The sequence below is a fragment of the Nomascus leucogenys genome, chromosome 21, assembly GCF_006542625.1.
Source record: "Nomascus leucogenys isolate Asia chromosome 21, Asia_NLE_v1, whole genome shotgun sequence".
Lineage (NCBI taxonomy): Eukaryota > Metazoa > Chordata > Mammalia > Primates > Hylobatidae > Nomascus > Nomascus leucogenys.
This window is the reverse complement of record NC_044401.1, coordinates 43,708,467-43,720,835: the sequence shown is the minus strand read 5'-3', so window position 1 is coordinate 43,720,835 and position 12,369 is coordinate 43,708,467. Positions and strand designations below refer to the sequence as shown.

Here is a 12,369-nt window from a genome sequence, read left to right as displayed (position 1 = left end):
CAACGCCTGATCCATAGTAAGTGTGATCAGTGACCAATAAATATAATAGCTATTACTCAGCTACAAAGGATGTAAAGCTTTGTACAATGAAAGGCACCATAAACAAAATTAGAGCAAGAAACAGACTAACGGAACATGGAAAACACAGAAAACAGATAAAGATTAATATCTATAATTGTAGAGTTCTAGGTCAAGAATAAAAAGACAAATAAATAAAAAGACCTAGCAGAAAAATGGGCAAAGCGTATGAATAGGTGGTCCACGGAAGAAACATGAAAAGCTGATTATCACATGAAAAGATGTCCAGCTTCCCTAGAGGTCAGATAGCTGCAGACAAGTTGTTGTTTTGCCAAGCTTAGCGGAAATATAAAAGGCAGATAGTATCCATGGCTGCAAGGACAAAGGCTCTGTCACCCACTGGGTTTGGGAAAACCTTTCTGTAGGGCAATTTGGTAGCATCTGCCAAAGCTCAAGCTTACTTACCCCAGGGCCAAGGAAATTAACTTTTAGGAATTAATCAAAAATATTTACACATGTTCCCAATTATATATGTTTACCAATGCTCATTGTATTGTTTGAATAGTGAAAAACTGGAGATAAATACAATGCCTATCAACAGGGGAGTTGTTTAAAATTTCTGGCATGTCCAAATTATAAAACATTATTCAATGGTTAAAAAGATTGAGGTAGATTTATGTGCCAATATCTACATTTACATGAAAATATCTTTGAGACCTATTGACAAGTTAAAAAAAGCAAATCACAGAAAAATGGATAGGAAGTGGTCCTACTTATGTTAAAAAACAAAAACAAAAAAACCCAACCCCCTGTTTTGTTTTGTTTTGTCTTGTCGCCCAGGCTGAAGTGCAATGGCATGATCTCGGCTCACTGCAACCTCTGCCTCCCGGGTTCAAGCGATTCTCCTGCCTCAGCCTCCCAAGTAGCTGGGACTATAGGCGTGCGCCGCCACGCCCAGCTAATTTTTGTATTTTTAGTAGAGACAGAGTTTCACCATCTTGGCCAGGCTGGTCTCGAACTGACCTCATGATCCACCCGCCTCAGCCTCCCAAAGTGCTGGGATTACAGGCGTGAGCAACCATGCCCGACCAACCAACCTCCTGTAGTTTAGGTAGAAGCACTGCAGAAAGAGAAAGAAGGATCCGTCCTCCACTGTGAGTGGTGACCAGCCCTGAGCAGGGGCACGGCGTGGGGAGTGAGGGATTTTCACTGACTGCACTATATTCTTAGGTATCCCTTGAACCTTGCACTGCTGATAACAAGAATGCTGTTAATATTATTCTTAAATTATTTGTGCAATTAGAAAATACAAGTGGCCAAGTGCAGTGGCTCACGCCTATAATCTCAGCTGCTTGGGAGGCTGAGGCAGGAGAATCACTTGAGCCCAGGAGTTCAAGACCAGCCTGAGCAACATAGGGAGACTCCATTTCTACAAAAAGAAATCCAAAAAATTAGCCAGGTGGGGTGGCCTGTGCCTGTAGTCCCAGCTACTCAGGAGGCTGAAGTGGAAGGATCACTTGAGCCCAGGAGTTTGAGGCCAGCCTGAGCAACATAGTGAGACCCTGTCTCTAAAAAAAGAAAAGAAAAAAACAGAAATGAATGAATGAATAAAATAAAATGACAGCATGAAGGTACCTCATGGTATGATAGTTACACAAATCTATACATGTGATTAAAAAAAAGGTTGATTTTACGGTGTGTTCTTTTAAAAAATAAAAGTTAAAAACAAGACAAAAAAATGAAAAAGACTAGCAAGAATGATGCCAAAAACTAAAAAAAAAAAAAAAAAAAAAAGTGATTACCTCTGGATAATGGGGATTATAGGTAGTTTCTTTCCTTAATCATTTATATTTTATTATACCTTCTAGATTTTCTACAAAGTTTATATATTGCTTTGAGAATGAGACAAAAATACAGTTAAAAGCTTAAAAAAAAAAGATGACAGCAGAAAATCTTGAGTCTGATGGGGACCTGCTGCCAGGAACAGCCCGGCTCCTGGAAGGCAGTGCAGATACCTGCTGGAGACAAGATATGGCAAAGAAAGCATCCCATTTCAGACCTGTTGCCAAGGAAAATGGGTCGATGAGTCAGGGGGTGGGCAAGGGTAGAGCCACGTGGTCCCCAAGAAGCCCTGTAGCACAGGGGAGAGGAAGGGCAGGGGGTGCTCAGGATCCCCAGCACCTGCATGGGTGTCCGCGGGCCTAGGAGAGACGAGCTGCTCAGGAACACCCCTCTCTGGGATGCCCCCCTTGCTCCCTAAACATCCCCATATAAATGATGTCTACTCAGGTAGTGCCACGGCAACTTGTCCTTCCCCTGCTAATGCAGATCTGAAGTTACTAGAGAGGGACAAAAAACAGTGACAAGAGATGAGTAGCCATGCACACTCTGACTTCTCTCATATGGAATGCCACAGAAAAACAAAAAGGTGCCACGGGTGGCAGCAGCCAGTGTCCTCCTGACACACCCTTTGCAGAGAGCATCTCTGTCGCCTGCAGGGTGGGAAAACTGGGCCTGGGGCTGCACGTGAGGCCCCACCGTGAGGACCAGAGGGAGGTCAGGCACGAAGCCTCGCTACAAAGGGGAAGCCAAGTGCTAGCAAGAGAGGCTGCTCCTGGCCTTGGGTCCAGGCTCTGTCACCAGCAGCACCACAGACATGCCCCTCTCAGAGCCCTCTGCTCACACTCGGCCTGTCCTGCCCAGGAGGCCCAGCCCAGCTCCTGGGGGACAGGGCTGTGGGGCAAACCTGGCTGTAAATCTCAGTGTGGCCTGTGGCAGAATAGAGATCACCCAAAGGGCCTAGCACCGTGGCTGCCCTGGGCTCATTTATTTAGTGACAACTTAGGCATCAGTTGGAGAGGCCACTGAAGTATCTGTGGAGGGTTTCTAATGGGCTCTTGTTGGGAGAGAGAGGGAAGAAAGACAATGGGCAGACGGGGGAGGCTGAGGTGGGAAGTGAGTGGCAGCAGTGCTGGGAAGAGGGTAAAGGAGCAGGGCCCATGGTGTCTCCAGGTCAGTCATCACTTATGGTGATGGGTAACACAGAACGGGGAGGGGTGCCATTTGCCTTTCCTGCCGAGAGCCCAGCAAGGTGGCCTCACAAGCGTCCCATCAGTTCCAGGCAGAGAAGCAAGTGCCTTGCCTCTGGAACCCACAGGTGCCAGAGAGCACCCCCCTGGGGCGGCACAGGTCAGAGGAAAGCTGAAGACCCTTTCCCTTCCTGGCCTTTCTAAGCAGGACCGGGAAAGAAACTAACATTGACTGGGTACTTACTACAGGCATAGAAGCAACAATGCAGACCAGCCTGGGCAACAAAGTGGGACCCCGTCTCTACAAAAAATTTAAAAATTAGCCAGGTGTGGTGGTGTGCACCTGTAGTCCCAACTACACAGGAGGCTGAGGTGGGAGGATCACTTGGGTCCAGGAGGTTGAGGCTGCAGTGAGCTGTTTGTGCCACTGCACTCCAGCCTGAGTGACAGAGCGAAACCCTGTGTCAAAAAAAGAAAAGAAAAGGAAAAGAAAAGTAAAGAAAACAAACAACTGTGCAAAGAAAGACTAGGTTTTCTCTGGGAATCAGTATCAGGAAGCATTTTAATTTTCTTCTCTATACTTTCCTATATTATCCCTTGATAAAATGTACATGTATTACTTTTCTCATTAGCATAGAGTCATAAAAAATAAACTCAGCTTTTTAGTTTGAGCCCCACTATTTCGGTTTGTTGGGGTACTTCAAAATGTCCTGAGCCACAGGCCTTCCAGCCCTTAACGCAAGCACGTTTGATGGTGTTTACAGCATTTTACTTCCTTGATTCACTGTGGTCATTTCAGGCTGAGACTGCAACTAGGTGAAGCAGACAGAAGGCATTCTAGATACTAGGCGATCTGCAGCTCCAGCCTGGCCTCCCTATGACCTCTCAGCTCCTGGGCAAGCACAGGCCCTCCTGGGGCCTCAGCCCACGACCCCTTGTAAGATAAGAGGTGATTACTGCTCTAGATAATATCTTTTTTTTTTATTAAAAAATTGTTTTTAGAGACAGAGTCTTTTTTTTTTGAGACGGAGCCTCTCTCTGCTGCCCAGGAAGGAGTGCAGTGGCACACTCTTGGCTTACTACAACATCTACCTCCCAGGTTCAAGCTATTCTCCTGCCTCAGCCTCCCAAGTTAACTGGGATTACAGGCGCACGGCACCATGCCCGGCTAATGAGACAGGGTCTTGTTTGGTTACCCAGGCTGGAGTGCAGTGGCACAATCACAGTTCACTGCAGCCTCAACCTCCCAGGCTCAAGCAATCCTCCCACCTCAGCCTCCTGAGTTGCTGGGACTACAAGTGTGCACCACCATGCCCAGCTAATTTTTTATTGTTTGTAGAGTTGGGGTCTTGCTATGTGGCCTGGGCTGGTCTTGAACTCCTGGCCTTAATCCTCCAGTTTCCATCTCCCAAAGTGCTGGGATTATAGGCATGAGCCCCCATATGAGGCATCAGCCCTAATTTTATTTCCAGGCCCAGTCTGTTCTAGGTAAGATCTCAGGGTGCTTCCAGCCTAATTTCTCCAATTCATGCTGACTGGGAGGAAGATGCTCAGAGCTAGGGGTAGTGGAGCCTCAGTGAGCTCTAGCTAAGGGACAAGTGCAGCCTGATTGGGACTTCTGTGTTGTTTCCATGGCGATGGGAGGTAGGCCATGTGCACTGTGAGGGTGGGGACCTCGCCTGTCACCACTGCATCCCCTGGCTTAGCACGGGTCCTGGCATCCAACAAATAAGTGCTTCCTGGGTTCACATTGCAAAGCGTCACGCTCATCCTACTCTGAGAGAGGGGAGGGAGTGGAGGGGCAGGAGCAAAGTTCCACTCACATGGGGCGTGGAACATGACGAGGACAGAGGAGTGTTCCTTCACAAACTGGTCAAAGTCTTCATCGGTCAGGTGATAAACGGAGCCGCCCTCATCTGCCCAGGGAGTCTCAGGGACCTGGGGCTGTGGCGGCTGTGGACTGGAAGACCAAAAACAGGCAGAGCTCAGAGCAGGCCCTGGGGCCTTGGCAGCCCTTCTAATTCCAGCCCCCTGGACCCGAAGCTCCGCACTGGCTTGGGACGGCCCACTCCAGGGGCTCAGCCTTTAACAAACCAGAAACTGCCCTCACGGAGGTGTTGTGGGGTGAGTGGTGTGGCCCTGCCCACCTCCACCTTCCCCGCAAAGCCCCAGACAGGTACTTAGCTGATATCCTGTTACAAACAGTGGCTTCTGGCTACAGCTCTCTAGATAGCCTAAGAAATCTCACTTCCTCCTGGGAATCTAGGGGCTTGTTAGCTTTCTCAGCCTATTTCAAACTTTCAGCAAACTGGAAAGAATAAATAGCAACAGTGAATGGTGACCTTTGGAAAAGCTCACTGTCGTGTTTAAAACTGCCCACCGGGCAGTGGAGGGGAGGAAGAGGGCACAGAGAGGAGGGGGTGAGGAGGAGAGAGAGAGGCCAGGTATCTGAGAAAGATCAGATCTAGGCCATGCAAGGGGAAGCTGCCACATGGGGGTGCAGGGGAAGGTCGCAGTGAGGGAAGTAAGGCTGGGGGTATCCTAACTATGACAGCGTGTACGCTCCATCACCAATCCTTCCCAGAGGCCAACAACCAACTTATTTAGTTCTCCCAGAAGCCAAATCAACTCTACCACTCATCAGCTGCAAAACCTTAGGCAGCTGCCTGACCTCTCTGGAGCCTGTTTCGGCAGAGTGACTGTGTGTGCCACTCCTAGGTCATCATCTGCTAGGAGGAGGGAGGCTCACAGGGGCCCTCCCTTGCCCCAAAGTTCAGGACAAGGTGGCTGGTGGTGACACAGTCTCCCTGCTGCTTTACTGCCACAACTACCTTTGCCAGAGCACGTTAATTGCAGCTTTGAAAAAACCGTCAAGGATGACAAATGTGAAAAGACAACCATTGTGCTGCGCCTTTGAGAGCCTACAGGAGGAAATATTTTAAAGTTCCAGCAGCCAGGGCTGGAAAATCCAGAGGGAGTGAAGTGGCTGACACAATGGAACTCTGCCACTCCCTTCCCTCTGCAGCTGGGTATGATGTTGCCTTCAGAAGCCCTCTCTGGCCCTTCTGACTGGGCCCCACTGGCCACCACAGCCTCCCAGGTCCCAAGAAATGGAAGGAGGCAGGGAGAGGGCAAATCAATCTCAGTCCATGCATATCCAAAGTCAGATGGGACTGGTGACAAAATCAAGCTTCAGAATGAGTCACCAGCCAGACAATGGTCCTAGACAAACATCATGCAATCTAGGTTCCTATACTTGGGATCAAACTACTGACCCCTCAAAACACCACCAATTCCACTTCAGAGCAATTTATCTTTACAATACACCTGCACACATACAAAATTATGTGCATCTGAAGGCATTCACTGCAGGTTATTTGTCATAGCGAAGACTGGAAGGACGGGTTAGGTAAACTGCTGTCCATCTACACGAGGGAGGGCTGAGAACTGCAAAGAATGATGTTCTCTATGCACTGATGTGGACAAACTGCTGGAGATGGATGGAACAGTCTAGAATTTGCTAACTTTTGCATTAAAAAGGGGGAAATAAAATATACTTATTCACATTTGCTAATATCTACATAAAGAAACACTCTAAGAACATAAAAGAAACTGGTCTAAGTTGTAAATTCTAGGGTATGGGAGGGAGGATAAGGAGGAAAGAAGTAAAAGTGAGACTTTTGAATGTATTCTTTTTAAGCATCTTAAAATTTTGCCAGCCTGGACAACAGAGTGAGACTCCATCTCTACAAAAATATGAAATAAAAAAATTAGCCGGGCAGGGTAGCCTGTGCCTGTAGTCCCAGCTCAGGAGGCTGAGGTGGGAGGATCGCTTGAGTCCAGGAGTTCAAAGCTGCAGTGAGCTATGATGGTACCCTCTGCAACTCTGGCCTGGGTGACAGAGGAAGATCTTATCTAAAAAAATTAAAAAATAAAAAATAAAATGAATTATGTGAATGTAATTGACTCAAAAGCCAAATTTTTAAAAAGTCCAGCAAGTGCACAAATATAGGATGGAGAAGCCTATATTTTGCAGGAGTACAGGCACCGGAAGGAAAGAACCGGAGGAACTTCTAGTTAAACACAGAGGCGAATACACTCTAAAACTGCTAAAATAACAGTTCAGGAGTTTTAAAACAAAAAACAAAAAACTTTCTGGGCAGAAAAAGCAGAGTAGGGGCCCAAGAACCACACCCACACAGAAGACAAGGCTCTGAAGGGCCCAGGGGCCCACTCCTTGAAGCAGAACTACAGCCTGCGGCTGAAAACAGGAGGTTTAGTGGTCACTGGAGTGGTCAGATCCTAGGGCTCTCCCCTCTCCCATCCAGGAGATGACTGGAAGTTTCTTTTTGGGAGAGGACTGGAGAACTGGGCACCACGGTAAGAGGATGTACTGGGAAGAGAGGGACTGAGTGGGATTCTGAACCCAAAACACTGAATGATGCTTTTCACTCCCTGCCTACCCCAGGCCATGAGCTCCTTGAAGACTCGGCTCTCCCTCACCTCTTTACTAACTCCTGCACCCAATACACAGCAGACACTCAATACATGCTCATTGAACAGGAGCATTCCTTGAATGAGGGAATGCTCATTCCCCTCATTCAGGGAAAAATGGCTTAAGGAACTGGAAGTGTTTAATTCAGAGAGAGGACACAAGAGAACACAGTGGCTATCGTCAAATATTCCAAACTGCATTAAGAAAAGAAATTAAGATTTATTTTCTAGGGCCCTGAAGAGAAGAACCAACACTAACAAGTGGAAGCTCCAGAGAAACTTCCGTTTGGTGTAAATAAGAATGTTCTGTCTACAGCAGAGGAGAGGGAAAGAAGGCCAAACTGGGAGTCAGAAGACCTGGCTTGAGTCCTGTTTCCTCCACTAGCCACAATCAAACAGCTTAAAACAGTGACAAGACAGTGCATTGTGGTCCTTTCTTTACCTAGCTCTCAGGCTCAGCTAGGCCGAGAATAGATGTGAGATGCTTTGTAACCTTATAAAGTACTACCCAAATGCTCCTAGATATCATTTATCACCTAAATCATAAGAGTCATTCAAGCATGAATGGGGAACCTCAGAATGAGTCCAGTGGGAGTAAGGAAATGCAAACATTGAAAGGAGAATTGCTGGGGCAGATTTGATGACTTGTATGTTCCCTTCCGATCTGCCTTCATGCGACTGATTTCATGAGCTCTGCAGTTTGGAGACAGCAATTGTCCCAGGCTCTCTAGGACTGGGAGGGTCACACAATCAGACCCTTATCTAAGGGAGATGCATGTGCCATAGATGAGAAGATGCAACCCTAAGCATTACGAGTCCAGAAAACTTGGTGTTTGCTAATTCAGTTCACTTCTGGTTGGTATAAAGCTACACAGGCCAAAATGGCCCTGCCCAAAATGGATCACTGCTTATGCACCCCTCCACCTGTCTGCTAGCCCAACTCACCAGGGACAGTTTCAAGGGGCCAATGAGATATGTGGCCATTAGGAACACAAAAGATACCAGTGCAACGATCAGCACAGCTACTCCAGAGCCCTCATACACTCAGATGCCAGGGGCTGACTCCCTGCCCTGCCTCACCTGGTGCCAGCCTTCCCTGGTCCAACCACCAGAGTCATGCATTGAAGGGCAGGACCTAGGTCTTCTCTCCTAGGCATTTGAGAGACATCTGGAGAGTTAGCTAGGCTGGCTTCACCCTCATCTTTGTATACTTGGCTGCACAGAAGCCCTGAGCAGCTAAGGGCCAATGGAGAAACCTAGGGAAGCAGGAAAGGTGAGGTCACTACTGCCCACCAGGATCTGAGGGGAAACTGGAAAAGGCTTAATCCACGTGGGACCGGGAAAACCCACATGCAGAGCTGGATCTATGTAGAGGAAATAATAACAATATGCTATCTTTGGGCAATAGGGTGGGGGAGGACTTTTTGTTTAACCACACTTTTAGGTTTTTCTATAATAAGCCTATCTTAGTTGAGTATCTCTGAAATCAGAAAAGACTTTAAAAAATTAAGCCAGCTGGTAGCAGAATGACATTGCTAGCTCTTGCAGAGGATAAAGCCATTAACAAGAGCTCCTTCTCTCCCACAGTGGGGGATGGGGGGAAGTAGGAAGTGGGGATGGGGTACCCAGGACCAGAGTCTGGAGGCAGCTGTGGGGTGCAGGCCAGCCAGAGCAATGCGGGTGGGGGAGCCAGGATGGGGTGTGCCGAGAGGAGAGGGGTGGGAGGATGGGGTAGGAGGCTCCAGCGGGGAGATAATAGCCTGTTTCAGAAACGCCATTGATGTGCTCCCTTTGTCTAGGGTTAGCAAGCAATTCTGAATACTTAAAAAAACACACACAAACCTTATCCTTCCAAAAAAGATATGAGGGTGTTTTGAAATCAGAAAAGGTTAGAGAAGGGAAAGGAAGCAGACAGATTTTATGCTCTGGTGACAAATGAGATTGCTATTTGTTGAGACCTTCTCCTAAAGCAGAATGAGATGTGTCTGGCTGGAGGAGAGGACATGCTTATTATCAAATGAAAAAGGAAAACAGGAAAGCAAAGGCCCAGGTTAAGACAATGAACACATGATAATGGGCAGCAGCCTTCCCAGGTGGGGGCTGGAAATGAGGTAGCCAATGGGGACAGAGATGTGAGAATGCTTCCAAGAAATAAAAGACATGATGCAAACATGTGCTAGCACTTGTGCCTTATCTCCCGGGGGTAGGCAGAACAGAAGATGGAGGTTCTCCACCTTTAGAAATCTAACAGTTAGTTTCATGTGCATTTTTTCCTGGTACAAAACCCACCCTTCTTTCCCATTTTGAAAATACACATTTTCAACCTCCATATCTTGGATAACTAATTCTTTCACCCTGGGGTTTGCACACTGTGTTCCTAAGGTAATGATGTCAATAAATGTCCACTGTGCTGGCAGCTGAGGGGAGGGGCTCTGAGCAGAACCTGAGGAGGCTGAGTTGGACTGTCAGGGCTGCAGGGAGCTGGGTCGGTGGCGGAGATCCATCAGGGCCCTGCTACTGCTTACCGGCAGCACCACCTCTTTACTGTGCCTCAGGGACCTCATTCATAAAATGAAGAGAACGGTAACATCTTCCTTACAGTGCTGTTGTGAGGATTAAATGAGAATCCATGTAAAGTGCTTAGAACAGTGTCAGCCACGAAGGAGAGCCCAAAAGATGTTGGCTGTGGTTATTCCAGCACATATGCACAAATACCGATGAAGCAGCAGTGGCTGGTAAGTGCCAAACTCGTGACACACAGAGAGCAGCCTGAGCAGGGTGCGTGCTCAGCGAGGGTGGCCTGGGGAGGCTTCCGGAAGGGGACGTCGTGAGCCTGTCGTGGAAGTGCTGGTGAGAAGTGGGAATGGGGTGATCTGGCAGGACAAAGCAGCAGGCCTAGCACAGTGGAGGCTCCAGGTAAGGAGGCAGGGGCCAACAGGGTGGTGGGGTTTGGCATTACAAGGATCTAATCACGTTATAAAACAGGGATCACAGGTTGCTATGAAGCAATGCCCGTGGGGGTTGAACAGTAAAGCACTCAGCAAACCTAAGGCATTAGAATATTTCTGAGTACCTTCACAGCACCTAAGACAGTGCTGTGTTTGAAATAAGTGTTCAACTGACAATTCTATTTTCAGAGAGACCTGCAGTGGAACCTCTCTCAAACCTGGTAGCCTGCGTGAGAAATACCTCTATCCATCAGATAGATGTGTTGAGGAGAAACTTGATGTGAAATGTGGGAAGAATTCAGAAAGGCCCTGACTATTCCAGAAGAGCTGACAGGCTTAGGCAGCCCCTCCCCAATTCCAACCCATGGAGAAGGGAGGTAGGGGAGACAGACTCCACACCCAACACCCAGGCAGGTCTGATCATCACAGGCCAAAGTCACACCAAATCCTCATGGCTCCTGCAACCTAAATTCCCACAATCCCCATAGTGACCTAGACTCAAGCCAGAGACAGCTGTGTAGGCAGTACCACAATTCCCTTCCTCATTCTTTCCCCCACCCTCCAGCCAGAGCCCTGCGACCCTCAGGCCCAGCAGATGCCCCGCCCTCTGGGTCCACGTCCACTGACACACACAAACACCCCACTTACTTCTTCAGCCACTCCACGATGTCCTCAGCTGTGGACCCATAGTTGTCATACTGGAACAAGAACCGTCCTTTCCTGTGAAACGTGGAGAAACAATGTGGGCTCAGTCACGGATGCAAATGCCACCTTGAGATTATGGTCAATCACCAGGGAGGGAGGTGAGCTTTAGAAGCAAAGTGGGGGACGTACTCAAAATAGCAGATGGTGGGGAAGCTACGCACGCTGTACTCCTCCTTGATGTTTTCAAATTCAGAGGAGTAGACATTCATCCCGGCCAGCACCTGGGAGGAAGCGGAGAACAGCCGTGTGGAGCCTATGCCCCACAGACACCCTCTAGTCCACACGCCGTCTGTCCAGCTGCTGTCCCACCAGAAAGACATATGGGACAAAGCCCCACAGACTGATGTGCATCAGGGCTGCTGAGAAACAAGGCCAGCGAAGCCAGCCGGGAATCATGACCTGGCGCTGGAGAAGTCAGGCAGCTGGGCCGAGTGCTGCACTCCGCACGCCTGCTCCCTCTGCCTCCCTGTAGGAAGAGCCACCCCAGAGCAAAACCAACGTTCTGAGGGTTGCGGAAGAAGCCTAGCCTTGCCATCAAGTTCACATTACTCTCAGAGAGGGGCCACTGCCAAGGATGTGTTACGCCTATTTCTCTGCTCATGTCACCTCGGGTTGTACTCTTTCCTAGCCAATGAAAATAAGTGGCTTTCATACACCAATTCAGCTCTGCACAATGTCCTTAGACACAGCTTATATGTGGCCAGGGAGACCGTGTTGTTCTCATAACACAACATGAGAAACAAGGCACCTGCCTAACTCTCCTCCCTCCAGGCCGTGCTGTGTCTCCCCAGTGTTTCCTCCTGTTGGTGACCATTACCCACAGCCTGGCTGGATCATCATCTCAGAATTCTGAACATATTCTGGCTCCAGGGGTTCACATGTCCACTATCCCGGACTCAGAAAGAGTATTTTAGTAGCTGGGTAACTGACGATGTAGCTAAATACTAAGACTGACTCAAATAAGGAATCCCCTAAAACTCCCTCTGCAGTGGCATGATCATAGCTCACTGCACCCTCTAACTCCTGGGCTTAAGCAATCCTCCCCTGTCAGACTCCTGAGTAGCTGAGACCACAGGCGTGTGCCACTATGTCAGCTAATATATTTTTCTTTTTGGTAGAGATGAGGTCTTGCTGTGTTGTCCAGGCTGGCTTCCAACTCCTGGGCTCAAGCGATT

At 48.4% G+C, this 12,369-nt stretch overlaps 1 protein-coding gene across 1 annotated transcript in view; it reads right to left on the bottom strand.

The window, feature by feature from the left end:
* The window catches only part of PDIA5 (protein disulfide isomerase family A member 5), a 95,142-nt gene that overhangs the window by 24,985 nt on the left and 57,788 nt on the right, over window positions 1-12,369 (bottom strand). Inside the window, exons 9-11 of the mRNA XM_030801728.1 lie at window positions 11,324-11,415; window positions 11,138-11,209; window positions 4,871-5,007 (exon numbers count right to left, since the gene is read on the bottom strand). Of these exons, the coding sequence (XP_030657588.1) occupies window positions 4,871-5,007; window positions 11,138-11,209; window positions 11,324-11,415 (301 nt within the window). The remainder of the gene's footprint in view (window positions 1-4,870; window positions 5,008-11,137; window positions 11,210-11,323; window positions 11,416-12,369) is intronic.